The following is a 10,698-nucleotide window of genomic DNA, read 5'->3' as shown; positions in this document are numbered from 1 at the left end:
AACTTCCCTCCCGGAGCCACCTTGACCACATCGCCCCGTTGAACCAGCTCCACCGGCACCTGCTCCTCACTGGCGGATGGATTTTGTAAAGCAAAATCATGTGCTCAAGCTGGCTTTCATATGATGACTTGCATAACTTGAAATCATTCATGTCCCACCTGATAATGGAGTGGTCGGGTCCCATGGTGACCACGGTGGCATCGCTGGCTTGCAGTGACATTAATTTGGCCAAAGCTGCTGAGGTTTTGCTCTAATTGTCAACAAACAACAAGCAGGTGGCTCACATTATTTTACGACATCATTCACGGACAAACTGAATTTCATGATTTTTTTTTTAACTTTATTAATTAAAATACACTCTCATATTTAAAAAAGTAAACTTGACATGGCTGAAAAAAAACTCTTCTTTGTGTGGGCGGAATCCATTTGCTACCTTAGCAAGATGCTCCAGCCATCGGCCCAGTGCAATGAAGACAAAGAGCATGGGTGGTGTGTCAAAAAACGTGACTGGGCTCTGAGCGGCTTTCTCCGCCATGGCCACGATGAGCACCACGCACGAGTACACGTAAGCGATCGAGGTGGCCAGCACGATAAGGACGTCCATGTTGGCTGCGCCGTGTTTCAAAGAGCGATACGCCTGCAAGTAGAAGTAGCGGCCTCCCAAAACCTGCGCTGACAAACAAAACACACACACAATCGTATCTAAGACTTAGGAAAGAGATTTTTTTAACACCCCTAATATATATACATATACATACATATATATATATATATATATATATATATATATATATATATATATATATATACATATATATATGTGTGTGTGTGTGTCTGGTCACATGTGTACACAATACAAACAGTGAAATGCAACTGCATCATATTCAATAGCTCATCAAATACAACTAAAAAAAAATACTTATATACAGTCCAGGATTTAATTAAAAAAAAAAAAAAAAAAGTTGGTCAATCCAATGTAACATACAGTTCGAGCATTTAGTAATTCAGTAATTCTTCTACACACCACTACATACCACCAGTGGTTTGTTTACCAATCACTACATTGTGGAAAGCGTTGTACCTGGACAGGTGTACACAGCAGGAAGAAGGTGAGATTCAGGATCGAAAGGCCAGGCAGCAGGTTTTGCTCCAAGGGCATGGCGCTTCCATGCTGCTGGTGCTGACTGTCCGTCACCATCATGTAGATCATCAGGCCCATGACGGGCAGGCCGAACACCAGGCTGAGCAGGAAGGACGTCTTCCATCTGCGCTCGTCAAAACAAAATGTGCACTCGCATCGTACTTTGGCATTTCAAATGACCGCATGAAATGGGACGTCAAGTCAGAATACATGATGTAATATTCTTCACAATAATATGTTCCAGTAGCCTCGAATCATCAACACGGTATTCTGATTAATATTGTGCTTGCGGAATATGAATTAAGCAGCAAAATTCGCAAGGAAAGGGGGATTTAATTTTTTGAGTGAAGGGTATCTTCACTCCCTCACCATGCAATTTTGCCCCAAAACAAAAGGAAATAGGCATCGCTGTCTGCTGCTGCACATGTAAGGAAAAGACCGAGTCGCCTCACTCACTTCGACCGATTGTCGGCAAAACCAAAGTTTTTGGACATTATTCCCGTCAAGCAAGATAAAAATAAATGGATATGAGCTCATAGTTTCAATGTTTTGTTGACATTTATGCTGCATTCGAGGATGGTCGGAAGTTGGAAATATCCGAGTTGAAACTTCCCAGTTCCGACCTCAAAGCGTTCGAGGTGAAAGTAAATAACCAAAAATGGCGGATAGTGATAAATTGTTTTTTATTTTGGTTCTCAAAACTCAATTTGACCTCCAGAAAACGTACCTTTTTGCTTTTTTTTTTTTTAAATCTTATTTCATAAACATTCCATACAATTAAGTAGTTGACCGTATAATTTCATGCAGGGATATAGCGGCAATAATGTCACGTACGTTTGCATTATGTGAATTTATGGCGAATGAGTAAATTGTGTTGGCCATTCAGAGTGACGTCACATTGTAGTCCGCCGGTGAAGTTGGGGTCCTTGGTTTTTTCCCGACTTCGCGAGTGGAATTTCCGACTTCGGACCATCCTCGAATGCAGCAGTATATTAAATAGGAAGGCCAAAAACAACAATGGAGAACATTCACTTATTGCAGACGTAGTCCTTTCTGCTCCTTTTGGAGGGCTTCGACTGGTCATGTGTGCAAAGTTTAATCCAGCGCAGACATGTTTCGTAGTTGTGGGTTCAGGGAAGGGAATAAAGTGGACAGTTAATGGCTATCACTCTTACACAAGCCGTGACTACAGCTTTTCACCATTTTATTGATTTTTTTTCTTGGCTTTGGATAAGCACGCAATGCGCTACCGCTAGCTGGATTGCTTTTGTTTGTCCGCAGCAAAACGCACACGCCGTCGCAGACATGACGTCTTGTGTATTGATTGGTTTACTAGGTCATGCGGGCTTACTAGGTCATGGTTGACCACGACCTTCCAGACCAGGTGTATGGCAAAACATTTATATTGTTGAGGTACTATGTTTGTCTTGCATATCATTCCAAATCCGCAAAAAAATATTTGGCCTATAATCATGCTGTCCCATATGGCAGTGTAAGACCCAGTCTAAGCACAATTAAGCAGTGATGGGAAAACAAAGCTTCGTGAAGCACTCGTGATATTTTTTGACTCCTCTAGATGGCACTCTTATGTAATCAATTTCCATTGCACCTGCCTTTACCTTTAATCCAAGATCACCACCTAGAGGAGTAAACAAATATCACAAGTGCTTCATGAAGCTTCATTTTACCATCACTACAATTAAGACATGTATGCCAACTAGTGGTGAATGGTGATATTACAAGTTGAAATTACAGTTCATCCTGCACATTTGCAGTTCACAGATTCCCCCTACCAATGTTTTTTATTTATTTATATATATATATATATATATATATATATATATATTAGATTATTCCAGTTTATTTATTTATTTATTTATTTTTTAAATGGGAGTTCTTTTCCTCATTTCCTCCCATTTTTTTTTTTTTTTTTTTTTTACAGAAAATGTTGCCTGAATGTATATCAGCAATTTTTAAAGACTTTTTGGAATTTGTAAAATAAATAAATTAATTAATATATAACATTATTATTATTATTATTATTATTAATTAAGGAGCACTCAAAGTAAATGCAAATGTGATTTTCATTGGACAGCAAGTGGTCAAATGGCCACCCTCTGCTTAATTCATATTCTATAATCAAAAGATGAATCAGTAAGCCATGTTCAGACTCGTGGGGACGCATAGAAGAACATGTTATTGTCAAGACATTTTTGACTTGACTTTGCTTTTCAATGTGCTCTGCCAAGGTAAGAAGATACTTGCTGTCGAATATCTTGTGTGTGGTCCAGATTGCTTTTGTCGGCAGTTTTCTTCAGAGTGGCCTGGAAGCCAAGATCCTAGAGCAAGAAAGCCACTTCAAGACCGAGGCAACTCAATGTCAGGGAAAGAATTGCACGCGTTTCACCTGAATGATGCCGATTATATCGCGAGCTCCAAGCACATCTGGGTTAAAGTGGACGTTTGCCGTTTTGGTCGCCAAGGCCACCGAGGCGCCAACGATGCCTCGAGTTGCGTTGAGCTTCCGCTCGATATGGCGAGCGCAGGACGTGCACGTCATTCCGCCGATCTGCAAGTCAAGCCAAGGGAAAAGACACATTCAGCTTATGAGCAATGTCTGAGCGCGACATACTCCATCAGGATCCATTTGAATATTGTTTTTTTTTTCAAGACCATGGACTCATGCTCAGCAGTCAGTAAGACAGACGGACCGACAGGCACGCTCGTCATTGTCAAGCTCCAAGGTCGATATTGAACTATAAAAGCTGCTCATACTTTTTAAAAAAAGTTAAATAAATAAATATTTTTCAATAAATATCAAAATCATAGAAAAAATGTTTTAGTTTTACTGGAATAAAAGAGTTTGAATTGGATGTTTTTTAAAGATTTTAAAAAGAGATTTTTTTTTTCAAAGCATTTTTTTCAGAAGTTTTTTTTGGTTTGTTTATAGTTTTCTGAACACGTTAAACATGTCCTTAACTTTGCACTGGACATGTTTTCTAAACTGTTTGTAAACTTCTGATTATAAATCCAGAATTTTATTTCCCTCTCATTGACATGATGAAGGCATTTATTCTACATTTTACGCACATGAATGCTAATCATAACATTGAGAGATGTTGCCGATTGTTTGAAATGAACTCACATTGAGATCCAGTTTGCCTTGCGTGACGGCGTTGTCCTGGACGGTCTTGGCGCCAAAACCCAAATCCTCGATGAGCTGAGCCACAGCGGGAGCATTTATCACGTTGGGGTCGTATTTCACCTCGGCTTTTCCAGCCATCAGTGACACCAAAACCGAGATGACCCCTTGGAGGTCAAATGTCACAGTTACCATCTGTGCTGCTGAAATGATTATTCATAAAAGTTCCGATGCGTAATGAAATCATAATTTATGGTCTACTTTCAACTGTTTGACAATTCTGAGCTGTCCGTTGTCAGTGAATTGAAATTCTTGCAAAGGATTGCCTTTGAAAACAACTATGAAGACATGCAACCCGTGTTGTACACTCTTGTGCCATAACATACGAGTAACACTGACACCCAATGGTTAGCAGTTGAAATTGCAACAACAAACAAAAAAGTACAGAAAAACAATCCGGTTGATTGACAGGCCAAAATACATTTTAAGTGCGGTCAGCAACTTCTTCATCTTTTAGTTCTTATAGTATGAGGCGGCCACCACCTTCTAGACTTCACTCAATTTGGAAATTTCATACAAATAAAAAAGTATCTGTGAATAAATATTGTGATGTGTATTGAAAGTCAAGTCACCCGAATGTTTGAGCAGGTTCCTCTCGATGTTGGCCACGCACGAGGCGCACGTCATCCCCGTCACGCTGATGAAGCACTTTTGCTCCTTGGCGGCCGTCCGCGGCTTTGCACACTCGGAATGACATTCGGTGGCGCCGTTGTCGCCCAATTGCCTTTGACCTGACAGGTCAGACAGTTCAGAGCCAACGGCCGCTTCTTGGGTCTGGGCTGCTTCTGAGGAAGGAAGGAAGGAAGGAAGGAAGGAAGGAAGGAAGGAAGGAAGAAAGGCTTCACAGATTTCTTGATTTTCACATCAATTATCTTTGAAGTAACTCGTGAAAGCGCGCCACCTGGCGGTCGGGAGGGACGAAATGGAACTTCATTCCAAGCTGCGCTTGACCTCCCTGTTAGTTGATTGGACTTTTTGGCAAGCTGCTGCTGACGTTCATCCGAGATTAAAAAGCCCTTCATGTTGCACTGGAGAGGTTTCCTTTCTATGGGAGCCAAAGTGAGCCTTTGACAATCGATGCGTTCGCTTTGCCTTGTAAAATAAAATATCATACGAGCAATGTGTCACTTTTTAGAACAACATCCATACATGTTTGATTGTTGAGGGCTGCACTACTTTAGTTTCAAGGCTCCATAATAATATGTACGTAAGCGCCGAGTGTAAGTCAAGGTGCAATGTATGATTTCTGTCTTGATGCCGTTTTCCTTGGCGCCTCCACCTGATGAAAGTCGAAGTGTTAAACGCCTTCTCAGCGAGTCGCTGCTGTCGATCACAGGCAGACCACGTCCCACCCTCTTCACATTCGCAATCCGACGGTCCTCCCGGCAACACCCCCTTTCATTTCAAATGAGGGCTGGATCTGACTTCCTGCTGAGTTACGCTTTCACTCATATTCCACTAATATCAACCATAATCGCATATTTAGACCAGTGGGGCTGCATAGAACATATTCAAACATGTTCAACATGTTCAAAAAATTTAGGGGTTTACTTTCCCTTCAAGAAAGTAATTTTTAACAAATAAATAAGAGCATCTGAATGTTAAGAGATTGCCAAAGGAGATCAACTGCAGACTCACGACTGTTTTGTTTGTTTTCTTTGAAATGTTGATCCTGCCGTGTGCTGGTCTCGGCCCATGTGTTCTGTTTGACAGGTGGACATTTGTTGCCACTTACCTGGAAGCGATGCGTCGAAGCCCATGTCCTCAATAGCAAGCCGAAGCTGCTCTGGCCCCGTGAGGCGCGGGTCAAAGGTCACCGTTGCCTTTTGATCTTTCAGTGACACTTGTGCGTTGCGGACCCCCACCATCTGCGCGATGGTCCCGTCGACGGCCCGCCCGCATGGATCGTCAGCCAGGAAAGTGGTTCTGAATCCCAGATCCTCAATCTGGTCTCGCAATTCCTGCCGCGTGACGTCAAGCGGCTGAAATGCAACCAGCGCCGCGCCCTCTTCCAGTGACACCCGCACGTGGGAGACCCCCGGCAGACTGGCCACGAGCCGCTCGATGGACCGCACGCAAGACGGGCTCCGCATGCCGGCCACGCCGATCCCAACCATGGACTCGGCGCGGAAGCCCGTCCCGCGCAGCTCCTGAGCGATCTCGCCGGCCGCGACGCGAGCGCTGCAGTATTCCACGCTGGTCGGTTGGCCGCTCAGCCTGGAGATCCGGCTCTCCTCCGCGGCGTGGGTCGGGTGCCCCGGGGCCATGCCCACCACTTGAAAGGTTTCGGTGGAGCTTTGGAGCGGAGGGCGGAGGTCACTTTGGCTGCCAAACTCATAGGCCAAGTTGTCAAGGGCTTGCTGCAAAGATGAAACACGTGGATCGTGCGTTCATTCAACTCTTCTGCATTGATCATTGCAATTCTTCATTGCAATTGAGATGCAAATTGGCAATTATTCTACTTATAATTGGCCTCTTCTATGTTAGTAACCGAGTAAGACAAGGAGGAATATTTTCTCCCATCTTATTTCATGCCTATATGGATCATCTATCAATTCAGTCTAATACAGGATATGTTGTGGGCAATACAATAAATAGTCAATCACTTCATGTACGCTGATGATTGGGTACTTTGCTGGCTTACTTGTGCTCCCACTATGGCATAAATCATATCATGCTAAAAAGAGTCATGTAATGACAGTTAAAAGCACTTGGGATAAGAAATGAATTTTTCCAGCAATATATTTATGGACGCCCCCCCAAAAAAACAATATACATGGGACATATCATATCTGAGGATTGGATATGTGTTGCCAAGCGCTGTAAAATAAACTTACAGGCTCATTTGTTGATTAGAAAGTTTTCTACAGTTCAGTACTCTTATTGTGTTAAGTGCTCATTGTTCAGAACTCATATTTCACCACTTGATGATATACTGCTCACTGCAAGAAGTCAATACAATTACGAAGGCTTAAAAAGTTGCCTACAATGATGAAATTGATTTTGTATGGATGGACCTGTGTCTGCAATAAAGAATGACTTGACTTGACTTGACTTGACTTATGTACTTGTGTGGGGAGTGCACAGCATGCTGTCACGCCCGCTCTTTGACACCCGCAAGAGTAGGATGATGAGGGTTGCAGTGCCACACTTTGACACAGGGGGGCGGTGTTGGTTCAGGGAGTGAATGGAGCTTTGGAGCTTTCAGTCTCTGTACCACAGTTAAGAGGTCACTGGACAGCCATGCTCTCTATTCCGTGCTTTCGCACAAACTTTTTTTGAGCTTTCCCACCAACGTAATGTGCACTGACGGCAAGCTCCCATTCACTCCCTGGACCACGCAACACCGCCGCCCCCCTGTGATAATAGTGCGGCACTGCAACACTCTATCCGCCATCATATTACTGTACTGCTGAAAGCGCCAGGATTGGCCTGTCGCACCCGCAAGTGTGCAAGCGCATGTTTTGACAATTCCGAGCTTACGTCACAAGTCAAACTTGCAGTCCACTCGGCAAATGGAAGCTCTCCACTCATTGAAAAACTGGACTTGGACTTTGGATTGTTGTCATTGGATTAGTTCATGATTTTGAATGTGATGAAATGTCATTTGACTACAATCTGCCTGCTTTGCATGCTAGTCACAGGCAAACAAAAGCAATAGAAAATATGCCGTTTGGTTTCACCATGTAAAGAAAGCATTTGCGTTGCGTCGCATTGCGGAAATAAATGTTGCAGAAATGGAAGCCTTGGAAGTTGGGACATGATGTGTTTTCAAAAAAGTGAATGTGAGGCTTGATAAAGTGCCTTGGACTACAAACAATTCAAAATAATGTAGGCCAACATACGAGTTGTGTCAATAAAGCACAAGGTGTCAAACTTCAGTCCTCGAGGGCCGCAGTCCTGCATGTTTTCGAGGTTTCTCTCCTCAAACACAGCTGCATCATATGATGAGGATCAGCATCAGGTTCCTGCAGAGCTTGCTGATGAATCAGGTGTGTTTGAGGAGGGAAACATCGAAAACATGCAGGACTGTGGCCCTTGAGGACTGGAGTTTGACACCTGCGCAATAAAGTTTCAGGACTGATACATTTACAAATCAGGCTACAAACTATGATTTATTTATTTTTTTCAAATTAAAAACACATCATGTTCATTCATATTTTTGGGTTTAAATAATGATGTCACTGTTTCAGTTATAATCGGTACTTTCATATGAAATAAAGACATCACTTTCAGGATAGTCAGTATTTGAGTAGCAGAAAAAACCAAAAGCAAAACTGGTGTGATGACAGAGGCTCGCCTCTTAATCCAAAAGGAACGTGTAAAACCACATGACCGGCGGCCAGTCAGATGATTTCGAATGTGACTCTGCTTAAAGTCACTCATCGGCACCTCAAAGTCATCTGCATGGCCGGGCAGTGTGAACAATTCAAGACAGGTCCAAAAATGCAGCTGGGCTCTATTACATACATATCATACACGTATTCAAGATAAGGCCTCTACTCACTAAAGCTTTTAAGTGACAAATACATTCGGCAAAAGTAATTTGCATGCTGGCACATTTTACTACACTGTCTGAATGAACCCATACATTAGATTCGAATGCTGTCTTCTCTTTGCTTTGCAGTGCATTACATTTGCATGGCAAACACAGGACTCTTTTAATGTCCAAAGGGCATATCAAAGTGGAGTCGACAAAGCAAATTGACATCCAGCAACAACATGCATCTGCACAAATAGTCATGTAACGTTTCAAGTGCGTGCGAGAGCAATTCTCCAATGCCAGTTGGAAAGCAGGCATTGTTTATCACCTGACCAACACCATGACTAGATACAGCGATGCATGGTGATGCAATGTACCGGATTCAAAACTGCTCCAGACTTGTCAGGACAAGGCCTCAGATGGCAGTGGGGAAGGTTTACCTTCCAACAGGACAACTAGCGCCTGCTACAAAGAGCAAACTGACCAAACGTGGTCAATACGACTTCATTTGTATAGCGCCTTTCCACATCGACTGATGTACATTTTATACTTACAGTTACAATGTTTTGTTTTTACTCTTATTTGACTTATCTTACTCTTCACTGCATGATGTCCCATCTTTCCTGTTTCATGTACAGCACTTTGTATACAGCAGTGCTTGTTTTAAAGTGCTTTATAAATAAAGTTGACATGAGGTGTGCCAAGCTTGTGGCATCATATACAAAAAGACTCCAGGCTGGAATTACAGAGGCGTATCAATCAAGTATTGTGCTGCGAATAATTGATATTTGCATGTAATATCTTTTTATTTTTGCAATAATTGAATAAATAATAAAAAAAATAATAAAAAAAAACTTTCACGTTGTCATTATGGGATGTTGCATGTAGAATTCTGGGGGAGAAAACTTTTTTTCCGTTTTGTGATGAAGCTGTTCCATAACACAATGTGGAAAAATTGAAGTGCTGTGAATACTTGCACTGTACCTGCGCAAAAAAAAGTGTATACAAATGTAGGCTACTAAGTTGGGATATATACAGTGTAAAAAAAATAAAAATAAAAATCATACGTACTTATAGTCATTTAATAATTCAGTAGTTATCAATTGCTTTTCAGTGTGTGTATTGTCTTTTCTTGCACGTGAAGGGTTTGCATTCATTAGAGCGGCATTCTAAAGTTTTTGTAAACATAAACTGAAGTTGCCTCCCAATTCCCAATCAATAAACACAATGAGCGATGACCTGACGGTATTAAGTGAATAATACAAAACACGCGTTTTGAAACCATTGAATGAACATAAAGAAAATGTGAAGGAGTCCTACCTGCACCTGTTGCTGCGAAGAGTGCACGCAACATGCGCGCTGCTTCTCGCAGCCGCACTCGAGCATACGCAAGTGCTCTGCGGAGCCATCCGTGCCTGCAGGTTTCACACTTCTGCACAACTTGGAGGCGAACATAAGTCCAACGTGGTCGGCTGGCGCATGCAGCGCGCCGCTCGCTGCCCTGTCTTTATATGGCAATGAGAGAGGACAAAAGTCCGCGATGGTGACGACGAAAGCGCGAGCGACAATCGATCTGCTTCCAGCGGTCAACATCCGCACGGGAGATTTCCGCATGTCTTTGCATGGCCGCTGGGGCCAATATTGGCAAATTGGCTGCTTCCTGTCAAAAGGGAGACCAAAATTGATAAAGATAATGCATTTTTAAAAATCATTTTCAATCAAAATCATCGATGGCCATTAGTTAATTTAGACTTTTATTTTGAAATTTTCCGTTTCAGCGCGGTATCAAAATGGAGAATCAACGAGAATAGTCGAATGTAGATGCTGGTCGGACCGCAGTCAGTAGAACCCCAGATGATGAGAAAAAAATAT

General features: G+C 42.4%; 1 protein-coding gene across 4 annotated transcripts in view; it reads right to left on the bottom strand.

The window, feature by feature from the left end:
* Positions 1-10,466, bottom strand: part of LOC144014311 (copper-transporting ATPase 2-like) — a 19,827-nt gene extending 9,361 nt beyond the window's left edge. For 3 of the 4 annotated variants that reach the window (XM_077514047.1, XM_077514045.1, XM_077514048.1), the window contains exons 1-11: positions 10,147-10,466; positions 6,079-6,703; positions 5,245-5,388; positions 4,916-5,128; positions 4,287-4,450; positions 3,549-3,710; positions 3,407-3,480; positions 1,082-1,265; positions 434-667; positions 159-250; positions 1-69 (exon numbers count right to left, since the gene is read on the bottom strand). The exon at positions 1-69 is cut by the window's left edge and continues 59 nt beyond it. In XM_077514047.1, coding sequence (XP_077370173.1) covers positions 1-69; positions 159-250; positions 434-667; positions 1,082-1,265; positions 3,407-3,480; positions 3,549-3,710; positions 4,287-4,450; positions 4,916-5,128; positions 5,245-5,388; positions 6,079-6,703; positions 10,147-10,440 — 2,255 coding nt within the window. In that variant the 5' untranslated portion in view covers positions 10,441-10,466. The remainder of the gene's footprint in view (positions 70-158; positions 251-433; positions 668-1,081; positions 1,266-3,406; positions 3,481-3,548; positions 3,711-4,286; positions 4,451-4,915; positions 5,129-5,244; positions 5,389-6,078; positions 6,704-10,146) is intronic. The other variant, XM_077514046.1, reaches the window with a different exon arrangement.
* Positions 10,467-10,698: the final 232 nt, after the last annotated feature.

Source organism: Festucalex cinctus, chromosome 2 (assembly GCF_051991245.1).
Source record: "Festucalex cinctus isolate MCC-2025b chromosome 2, RoL_Fcin_1.0, whole genome shotgun sequence".
Taxonomy (NCBI): domain Eukaryota; kingdom Metazoa; phylum Chordata; class Actinopteri; order Syngnathiformes; family Syngnathidae; genus Festucalex; species Festucalex cinctus.
The sequence above is the reverse complement of the archived record's forward strand: the minus strand, read 5'-3'. Positions and strand labels throughout refer to the sequence as shown.